Source organism: Nycticebus coucang, chromosome 22, assembly GCF_027406575.1.
Source record: "Nycticebus coucang isolate mNycCou1 chromosome 22, mNycCou1.pri, whole genome shotgun sequence".
Taxonomy (NCBI): Eukaryota; Metazoa; Chordata; class Mammalia; order Primates; family Lorisidae; genus Nycticebus; species Nycticebus coucang.
The window spans coordinates 15624220-15635311 of record NC_069801.1 but is presented as its reverse complement, the minus strand read 5'-3'; the positions used below and the strand labels follow the sequence as shown (position 1 = coordinate 15635311).

The 11092-nt window shown below is 37.0% G+C and overlaps 1 protein-coding gene across 22 annotated transcripts in view; it reads left to right on the top strand.

The window, feature by feature from the left end:
- Nucleotides 1-11092, top strand: part of EIF4G3 (eukaryotic translation initiation factor 4 gamma 3) — a 353942-nt gene that overhangs the window by 91487 nt on the left and 251363 nt on the right. For all 22 annotated transcript variants that reach the window (XR_008377043.1, XM_053577412.1, XM_053577414.1 and 19 more), the window contains one exon: nucleotides 5005-5133. Coding sequence is in view for 19 of the 22 variants with exons in the window: in XM_053577409.1 (XP_053433384.1) it covers nucleotides 5005-5133 (129 nt within the window). In the remaining 3 variants the exon portion in view is untranslated. The remainder of the gene's footprint in view (nucleotides 1-5004; nucleotides 5134-11092) is intronic.

The window sequence follows — 11092 nt, the reverse complement described above, 5'->3', positions numbered from 1 at the left end:
ATTTTTTCCCAGTCTTCTTCCAACATGGCATTTCCCTTATTCTGGAGTCATGAAGGAATGATAATTTTAAGGAAATTGTTTGGTATGTTTTTATTATTTGAAAATTGTAGTTCATGTACATTAGTTCTTAAATCCCAAATATTTGATTAAGTCAGGTTGAGTTAAATGATAGATCAACTTTAGACTTAATGATTAATCTTAGTTTGCTTAATCTTAATGGATTTACCTTAAAATTTTCAAGACATCCTTCAAGTTATTGGTCAGCAACTACCAAATACCATTGATTTTATAGTAGATTATTTTAAACTAGAAATCTTGAATGAAAATTCACTTAATTTTCACTGTGTAAACCTATTAGAGGTTTGCTGGGCAAGGTGGCTCACTCTTGTAATCCTAGCACTCTTGGGAGGCTGGTGGATTGCTTGAGCTCAGGAGTTCAAGACCAGCCTGAGCAACAGTGAGACTCTGTCTCTACTAAAATTAGAAAAACTGTTTGGCGGGAGCCGAACTGGGAGGAGGCAGCCAGAGCCGGCGCCATGAAAACAAAACAAAACAAAAAACTAGGCAAGCTAGCCAGGCGTTATGGTTTGTGTCTGGAGTCCCAGCTCCTTAAGAGGCTGAGGCAGGAGGATCACCTGAACCTAAGAGAGTGATGTTACTGTGAGCTGTGGTGATCCGATGGCACTCTGCCCACATCCACAGAGAGTGACTCCGTCTCAAAAAAATAAATAAATAAAAAAAATTTTTTAGAGGTTTTCTTTCATGTTGCAGTATTTCTTTTTTTATATTCTACTGTGCAGAATAAGAATGTAACTAGTGGCAGGGCCACTAATATTTTACCCCAGTTCTTGAATAATTGCTTGTTTTTATTTTTAAATGTTTTTTGGAGGTAGGGAATTAAAACATACATGCATTAAAGTACATACAACTTAAAATAAACCTCAACAAATAATTTAAAAGCAGAAACTGTTCATCCTCTCCCAGTTTTAAAGGTTAAAACATTTTGTGGCCTTTCCTATTTATCACTCCCTCTTATCACTATCTGCCTTTGAAAAATATTCCCCTGGTATTCTTTTTTTTTAGAGACAGAGTCTCACTTTATTGCCCTCAGTAGAGTGCCGTGGCCTCAAAGCTCACAGCAACCTCCAACTCCTGGACTTAGGCAATTCTCCTGCCTCAGTCTCCCGAGCAGCTGGGACTACAGTTGCCCGCCCCAAAACCTGGCCATTTTCTGTTGCAGTTTGGCCGGAGCCGGGTTTGAACCCACCAGCGCCCCACCCACTGAACCACAGGCGCTGCCCTCCCCTGGTATTCTTTATAGTATTGTCATCCATGTATACTTCTCAAGATATAATATAATATAATACAATATAATATAACCTGGCAGTCCCCAGGTTACAGATACCACTCCAGGTAGAAGGCAGTAAGAATCATTATAGCTTACTGTAATGTCAAAGTCCTGGGCTCAAGCTATCCTCCTGCCTCAGCCTTCTTTTTTTTAATTTTAATTTAATTTAATTTTTTAAAATTTGCCTCATCCTTCTAACTACTGGGACTACAGGTGTGCGTGATGTGTTAATTTTTCTATGTTTAGTAGTGATGGAATCTTGCTTTTGCTTAGCCTGGTCTCAAACTCCTGACCTCAAGCATGAGCCACCACGCTCAGTCAGTATTTATTTTTTATCAATAGCATTAATATTTTTATATACTATGAAGTATTGTCATGGGTAAAGTTATAATTGTTTTGTTGGGATAAATTGTGGAATTGATCTAATTGGATTTATATTTCTAACTTCTTTGTTCTTTTATTTTCACTTCTTTGTGCTAATTTTTACGAAAAATATGTATGTATCCATCCATGTTGACATTTTAGTGGAATATCAAAGTATTTAATCTAACATGCAAAATAATATGTCAGCCTTTTTGGTGAGAAATTTGATTATAAGAAATCTTTATTGTGGGTTATTTTCTAAAGTTAGAAGTTGAAATAAAAGTCTAATTTTTCTCCTTTGAAAATTTTTTTGATGAGATTTATTTGTGCTGTAACATTTCATGGTAAACGTTATTCCCTTATAAATGTAGTGTTTACTCAAAATTGTAAACAAAATTTTCTGAGGAAATCATAAAGTTTTTAAAAATGGGAAACAAGAAACTAGATACAATTATTTCACGTCTTAATCTTTGGTCACATTATAGCATTCTGTGACTCTTATAACCTATCAACTTTTGGTCCTAATTATTACTCTGAGTCAGTTTTATTTCAGCATGGGTCAGGTAGTTAAGCCTGAAAATGTTTGTCTGTTAAAGGGAGATATAAGAGACTCTAGGATTACATTACTAGGGACTAGATTATCTTCAGAGCTTCTGACTGAACTCAGTAAATTCCAGGAAAATCTAATGTCATTAGAAGTCCAGCTTTTCTTTCTCTCTGGGGACAGTTTATTCACTTTTTAGTACAATGCAGAATATCTAAGAACCGAGATGGAGAAAATGTCTAATAGGGAATTTTGGCATTTGTTTGAACTATGAATATAGGCAGCAGTTGCCATCAGTTCTAAATTTTAAACCACGCTTAAAAAGAATATGTGTACTACTATATCATGAATTTATTTTAATTTATTTGATTAAGACGTGATCTCACTCTGTTGTACAAGTTGGAGTAAGGTGGCCTGATCATAGCTCACTGCAGCCTCTGACTCCTGAGCTCAAGCAGTTCTCCTGATTCAGCCTCCTTAGTAGTTAAGAGTACAGAGTTCAGCCACCGTACCTTGTTGGTTTTGGAGGGGTTTGTTAATTTTTCATAGAACCAGGGTCTTAGTCTATTGACCTGGATGGTCTCAAACTCCTGGTCTCAAGTGACCCTCCTGCTTCAGCCTCCCAAAATGCTGGGATTACGTTTCAACATTTTCAACATTAATTTCAGTATAATCAGTTTTTACCATATTCCTATATATTTTATTTTAGACATTTAAAGATAGGATTTTAAGAAGTAGTTAGGGCCAGGTGCGGTGGCTCATACCTTTAATCTTATCACTCTGGAAGGCCAAGGTAGCTAGATTTCTTGAGCTCAGGAGTTCAAGACCAGCCTGAGCAATTGTGACACCTGATCTCTACTAAAAATAGAAAAACTAGCCAGATATGGTGGCAGAGATCTGTGGTTCTAGCTACTTGACTGTAGTTCCAGCTACTTAGGAGGCTGAGGCAAGAAGATTACTTGAGCCCAGGAGTTTGAGGTTGCTGTGAGATGTGAGGCCCCAGCACTGTAGTCTGGGCCAACAGTGTTTGACTTTGTGGGGAAAAAAAAGGAGGCAATTTATGTTTTCTAGTAGATTTTCAAAGGATTCATGGTCCACCTAAATTTGAGTCATGCTGCGAGGAGAGTTGAGTTCTTGTTACAGAAGTACAGAGTTGCCTAGCATTCACTGTTACTGTTAATCTGGGCTATGAGAGAGAGAAACTGGCTGGGAGTGACTGGTAGGTAGATAATAGAAAGAAGTTGAGTGAAGTGGGCAGCACCCGTGGCTCAAAGGAATAGGGCGCCGGCCCCATATACCAGCGGTGGCAGGTTCAAACCCAGCCCTGGCCAAAAACAAAGAAGTTGAGTGAAGTGGTTTCATATCTGCCATGGGCTGATGGGCAATTTATTGCCTATTAAAAGGAAGAAAATAAAATTTTTAGTGGTTACATAAATACATATACTATTATTTTTGTGTGGTATAAGTTTACGACCATAAATGGGAGAAGAAATATCTGTAATGCTTTCTGTTAAGATTTTGGTGTATTTTCTTATAGATTTTTTTAATATGTACATATTACATTTGTATGTATATGTGTGTAGGAGTATGTATGTGTGTATTGTATGCATACCCATGTAGGTATGTGTCAGGAAATGCTTCTGCACATATGCATGTAATACATATTTAGATGTACTTTATAAAAAGACAAAATGAGATGTTCTATAGTAACTTGGGTTTTTTGGCTTGGGTTTATTAAAGTAAAAGTTATATAAAAATAAAATGCACTACTCCCTTCCCCCTTTTTTGGAGACAGAGTAGTCTAGGTAGAGTGCCGTGGTGTCAGACTAGCTCACAGCAACCTCAAACTACTTGGTTTGAGCAATCCTCTTGCTTCAGCCTCCTGAGTAGCTGGGACTACAGGCTCCTGCCACCATGACTGGCTAATTTTCCTGTTTTAGTAGAGTCTGAGTCTCACTTTTGCTCATTTTAGTCTCAGACTCCTGAGCTGAAGTGATCTTCTTGCCTCAACTCCCAGAGTGCTAGTATTACAGGTGTGAGTCCTACGCCTGGTCTAAAATGGACCGTTGTAAGTTTATACTTCTATGAGTCTTAACAAACCAGAGTCATGTAATTCTCACCATCATCAATATACTGAAAAGTTAAGTCATCTCCCCTCAAAATCTCCTTGTATTCATCTCTTTACCTTGCAACCATTTATCTCTTTTTTCTGTTCCTTTTACAAAATGGCATTATACATTATAGTTTCAAGTTTGGCTCTTTTCACTTATATTTTTTCTTTATTGCTTTTGATTTTTGAGATTTTCTTTCCTTTAAGAATCTTTCATCAGGGTGGCGCCTGTGGCTCAAGGAGTAGGGCGCCTGTCCCATATGCTGGAGTTGGTGGGTTCAAACCCAGCCCCGGCCAAAAACCACAAAAAAAAAAAAAAAATCTTTGGGCGGCACCTGTGGCTCAAAAGAGCAGGGCGCCAAACCCATATACCGGAGGTGGTGGGTTCAAACCCAGCCCCAACCAAAAACTGCAAAAAAAAAAAAAAAATCTTTCATCAAATTGATGAGAATATTCATGTTTATTTTTTCAAAGTTTTTTACTTTTCCAATTTTGAATATTTTAAGTCTTTATTATTTAGCATTTTACTTATTATGAGGCAGAAAATCCAGTTTTAGAAATTGGTTAGCCAGTTCAGCTGTATTTATTAAGCTTGAGTTACTAATACAGTGCTCTTTCTCAATACTGATTTCTTCACAGGTAACACAAGTAGCAAGACAGCCGGGACCTCCGACCCCTTCCCCTTATTCAGCACATGAAATAAACAAGGGGCATCCAAATCTTGCGGCAACGCCCCCGGGACATGCATCGTCCCCTGGACTCTCTCAAGTAAGATAAACATACTTAAAATAATTTTTTAAAAAATAAGACACTTTCATGTAAAACCAGCATTTCTGTTTTTCTGAAGCAGATTTGTAAGCAGTAAATATAAAGCATTACTTGAAGAATCATTTCTGTTTTGTGTTGCACCCTTTTGTGTGTGTGTGTGTGTGTTCTGTGTCTTTAGACACATCTCCCTTTATGTTTGCTACTAAAAAATTCATACTTTTCATTTTGGAGTTAATTGAAAACTAACTGTGAGCAATATTTAGGTTTTCTTTTTTAATTATTTAAGAAAGTAAAGTATGATTTCATAATTCATTAAAAGAAACGCCACAAACTACTGATTTGCTTTTTACTGCCTAAGGTACTATGGTTTCTCACCCCTTTTTTGGTAGTGTTGATGGTTATTTTCTACTTTTTGTGAATAATGGGTATCTTCCTCTGTTCAGTAACTTCAGTGGGATTTTTTTGGTTGGTGGTTTGTTTTTTTGTCTGTACATCCTTGGTATTTGCTAGGGTCTTTTTGTTGATCTGTTAAAGAATCGTGAATCTTTTAGTGTATTTCTACTTAAAAGATACAACAGACATTCAGACGCTGTTTTAAGATGATGTTTCTGTGACTTCTTTGCATTTTAAGCTGTTTCCCAAGATACTTTTAGATTGTACCAACCTATCATCGCAAACTTGTTTTGGGTTTCTTTGTAGTTAAAAGCTGGCTAGAGTTATAAAGTCCGTAGTTGGAATGTGGAGTAAGCAAACCAGTAACCTTGACCCAACTTTTTATCAGTATTTACATGTAAGTGTTACTCTTTTTGATAATGGAAGTTATTTCCATAAAATTATTTTCAATTTGGCCTCCATATTTTATGTCTTTTAGAGCTTGAATAATAGGAGAGATAAGGAATTACTAAAAATCATGGTAAATATGGTCATTATAAGTTAGGGGTGATTACTTCTAGTTGAGACTATATAGAATGTTTGGAGAAGGAATGTACAGTTTGCTAAACCCTACCTGAAATAATCCTATTAAGGAGTGTCAAAATTAATTTGACATGGATATAGTGTTATGCCTAAACTTTGCCTAAATCATTCCTGTATAATTTTGAGTTATAAGTATCGAAAACTTGAGAAAATGAACTGATTGTTTAAATGTTGTGTTTGTCTTGGGTTGGTTTTCTTAGCACTGAATCAAACCATCCAACCTATAATTAGGTATATTAGTCTGAGTTTTGGAATAGGGAGAGTTTAATATAAAGGATTACTAAGTATAAAGGGGTTTGGAATAATGAAGGATTGGGAATTAGAGAATTCTCAAGAATGTAAGAATAGTAGATATAAGAAACCTTTTTCTCTCTAGAGGTGAACCCAATGCTGTCACTTTCCTAATGATAGAAAAGTCACTGTGGTACTGTACCAGTAGGACTTGCTGAAAATCCTTTGTCTGGCATTTACTGGAAATTTTCACTATATAGAGTGTTGGGGAAAGCTTGCTTCTCCAGTACCAATTTCCTAGAGCCAAGAGCTGCCGTGGTACACACTGTCTAAAGCAGGAGCATCCAACCTTTTTTTCTCTGCTGCACATTGGAAGATTAAGAGTTGTCTTTGACCACACATTAAATACACAAACACTAAGCAAAGCTAATTAGCAAAAAAATGGTTTGTACATACATTTCCAATACCACAGGTAAACAGAAGTCCCTATAAAATCAGCAAGTACTTGAAGGCTGCAGATTGGACACCCCTGGTCTAAAGCTCTGTACAGTGGCTTTCTTTACCAAAGGCAATTCAGGTAACATTGGATCTGCTAGATTGTAAATCTCAAGTGATAGAGCAGCTTCACTTGCAGCCTCAACTTGCTGCAGAGCCTCTTTCATTCTCTTCCTTACTCAAAATTAGAAACTTCCCAGGTGGCTCTGTAGGGCAGAGGCACCACACTCGAATATAGTAGACATTGCTTCCAAAATGCAAAAAAGGCTACCAAATCTTGTTTCTCTTTTTTCACGATGTTGGTGTAGTAGGTAAAAAAGACTGCTCCCCTCATTAAGATATCTGGACCTTGTTACAGCGGGCACAGTGTGACTTTGCAAACAACAATGTGCTATGTCATGGAACTTACTTAAAGCCTACCTCTGGAGCTTGTGAGAATTGTGCATTCTAGGGTGTACTGTTCATAGGAAGGCTTCTTAGAACATGTACTGTGCAGCAAAACTCCCCGAGAGAGTATCAGAGGTAGCTAGCTACTGCCTGCTGGGTACTGCTGCCTGCTGTACACTGTACCTGCAACATGGCAATTAAGAGGCTGTGCTCACTAGAGGAGGTGGTCACTGGAAAAGCAAAATCTAGAAAAGCTGTCTGGTTGCAGGAACTGCAAAGGAACTGGAAAGCAAAACTCTCTGCTCTTACAATATATGTACAGTGTCCTCTACTGACAAAGTTTAACATTTAAAATATTTACTATGGAGCCCAGATTCGTTTTCTTACTACAGGCAAATAGAGTGACTTTTGAGCTGAAGGCAAGCAATTATAGGGGAAAGACCTTAGTTTTCCACTTGAAATTCTTACCATTTCAAGTTAAGATTTAACTCAAGTACTTGGCCCAGAGAACTTCGTTTCTGAAAGGCAGGGCTGCCTGTGAGTGCATAGTTTGTATTTAAGAAAGGATAGTCTCCCAGTGTTCTCAGTTGTTGAGCCATAAGTGCTGCTCTGTTTGCCATTTTATCAGCTGCCTTAAAAACCTGGGGAGTCTTTCGGTGCAGTTTTACCTGGTCTGATGAATAAACCCAGTAAGTCACACCTGGGCCACTGCCTTCCCCCTTCTTTTTCATTTTCAGACAGTAGTAGACTTATATGGATATAGCTGTCACCTAAACCATATTTTAACACTTGTTGATGGAGTGAGAAAGTTTTTGTAAATTGGCATATCTAGAAAAATAGAGAGTGTTTTTGGAAATTTTAGGTTTAACAGTTTAAAAGTTCTATAGGGGCAGAAAGAAGGCTTCCATTCTGTTCTCTCTGAATTCAAGGTAACGGAAATGACTGGCAATAGATAGATTAATAGGAGGAAAAGCCATAAAATTTATTAATGTGCATGGACTTTAGAGTCTCACAAAGGTGAAATTCAGAGAAGGGGCAGATGGTTGAGGCTTAAATACCCGCTTCATAAAGGAGGGCTGGTAGAGAATTTTAGAGAGGTAGAAAGTGATTTTTAGGTAAAATGAATGAACCCAAATTATGGTGGTCATAGACAAAGTTTCATTGAGCTCAATGGAGAAATTGAGAAGTTGGGGGCAGAACTTCACTGTGAACAAAAGTTGTCTTACTATGCAGATGAAGTCTCCTAGGTAATTTGTCGGAGTTGCCCACAGAGGAAAAATGAAAAGTCTGACAATGGTGATCACTTTAGTATCTTCTCTTCTCCTTGGTTAGTCTTTACTAGTTACTTGATGAGTGAGATTCCTAGGGAAGGAATATTGAGACCATGGTATTTCTTTTGGAAAGAAATTTTCTTACTCATCTCTCTGCATTCCAACAAGTTCACAGATCATAATGGAAATCAGAGCCTTCAATCTAAAGGAGAAAGGTTAATGGGCATGCAGACTTAGGTTTTAGGGTTGACTTTGTTGCTTTCTGGTTATATGATATTGAGTGAACAATATGTCTAGAACTTGGTTTCTTCATCTGTTATATAGAGGAGAATGAGAATTCTGCTACCCTTGAAGAGGGTGGTTATGATGATTTTGTAACATCTTGCCTCAACAGAATTTCTCAGTTTAATAAGAGGCGTTAAGATTTTCATGCTTGTCAAACTTGATTCTCCTTAAGATTTATATGTATGTGCACGTGCATACATCCTTGCTGCTAATTCTTCTGTTTTGGTTAACTGTCTTATATTATTGTGAAACTCAGAAGTTATTCCCAAGTGTTTGAGGCATTGTCCATGTCTTTATCTATACTGATTTTAGAGTAAAAGTGGAGCCCATGCTTGTTTATTTTCTCTTAGCAGTAATGTTTTGTTTTTGTGCCCAAAACTATTAGATTCAGGTCAGATAAGGTCCAAGAAGCTATGCTTTTAGCCACATGTCTTTTTTATGTGTTAGAACTCCCTTTCTTCTGTGAATTAAATCATTTTATCCAAAGTAGCCATCTATGTCTGTGACTCAGTGTTTGACACTAACACATTCTATTAGGGTCTAAGAAAGAAACTAAGCTAAGGAAAAATAAATTTCATAGCTTTAAAACATTAAAGAGAGAAAATATAGAAAATTAGTCCTGACCTCCTCTTTCTTTACATTATTAGTGACAAACTTACCACCTGCTTCTTTCCCTTTAACATAGGATTTTACACATATATGTGCTCACCCACACGTGTGTATGCACCAAGTTTTAAAGCTTATGTGCGTTTTTCTTTGTTTCAAGAGTTGTGATTCTTTCTAGTCCCCCTCTCCCTGGAGATTTTGCTTATTCAAAAGTCAAAGACTTTTCAAACTATGGTAAATTGGTGAGACACAGTCTTTTTAGGTGTGGATTCTTTTCATTGCCATGAAATGGCAGCAGTGCAACAATCAATTTCTAAACCCTGAATGTTCTTATTCTGGGAATGGTTCATAATTTGGAATTTTAAAAAGTATCTTTTGGGGGAAGATTTCAAAGTAAATCCTTCCCATAGAGGACATTTAGAGTCCCACCCCCACCGAGTAGTGTTTGAAAATTCAGGCTTGTAGAAGTTCCCATTAATACCCAGTTTTCTTTTTTTGTAAATTAAAGGTTTTTGGTAGATGAGCTTTAAATTGCCTATAAGATCTCCGTGGGTTTTTGAGACTAGCTTTACCCAAATTTGTTCATTCTGTGTCTTTAAAAAAAAAACAAAAATTATTTGAATTACTTTAAATCACTTGTCAATTTAAGTAAAAACAAAAAAAACTGATTTCTTCTTACTGCTTAATTGGTAATGCAAATATGCTTTAACTTAATTTTCCTAAAATTGGCATTTACAGAACAGAGTCATCTGGCACTGGTTACCAGGTTCAACACCTAGCTCCTTTTATTTTCCTTTTGGTGTCACTGTCTGGACTTTTCAGTTCTAGGAGCTTTATTCAAAATAATCAATGAGAAGCTATGCTTGGATAATACCATAGAACCAGATTGATGTTTGTTTTCTGCTTCCTGGTTCCTCTTTTTTTTCTGAAAGATTCTATTATACAGGGCCACCCTATATAGGTCCCATATTATAGAGATCCTATTATAGTTAGTCTCAGTTCATTGTATGAACTGAAATGTGAAGATATATGATGCACTAAACTCTTTGTTATCTCTGAAAATAATAAGCAGGAGGATTAGTGATTGATCCTGATATTTATTTTAAGAGTATAATTTTTATCATTTATAAGGATGATCTTTAAATGACTCCTGGTCCCCAAAATATTTTTGCTTTTCTAACTTCAAACTTCACTTCAGTGGTCTGTTTTACTAAGGAGAAGCTCTGGGTTGCCTTGTAAATTCATTGATGGATCATACCACCCTTGTAAGCTGCTTTTTCTTTATTATTAAGATGAAGACAAGTAGTGATTTTGCTTACTGCATGCACTTTTTTATGCTTTTTATGTCTTTTGTGAAGAAAATAAATTCTGAATGTGGTAACTCTGAAAAGCAACCTTCCTAACAAAGTGTTGTTTAAAAAAAAAAAAGTCACATTTTGGCCAGGTGTGGTGGCTCATGCCTATAATCTTAGCACTCCCGGAGGCCAAAGTGGGTGGATCCCTTGATGTCAGGAGTTTGAGACCAGCCCGAACAAGAGGGAGACCTCCATCTCTACTAAAAATAGGAAAATGAGCTGGGCATCATGGTGGGCACCTATAATCCCAGCTCTTGGCTGAGGCAGAAGAATCACCTGAACCCAGGAGTTTGAGATTGCTATGAGCTATTATGCCCTGGCACTCTAGCTTGGGGCAAGAGGGTGAGACTCTGT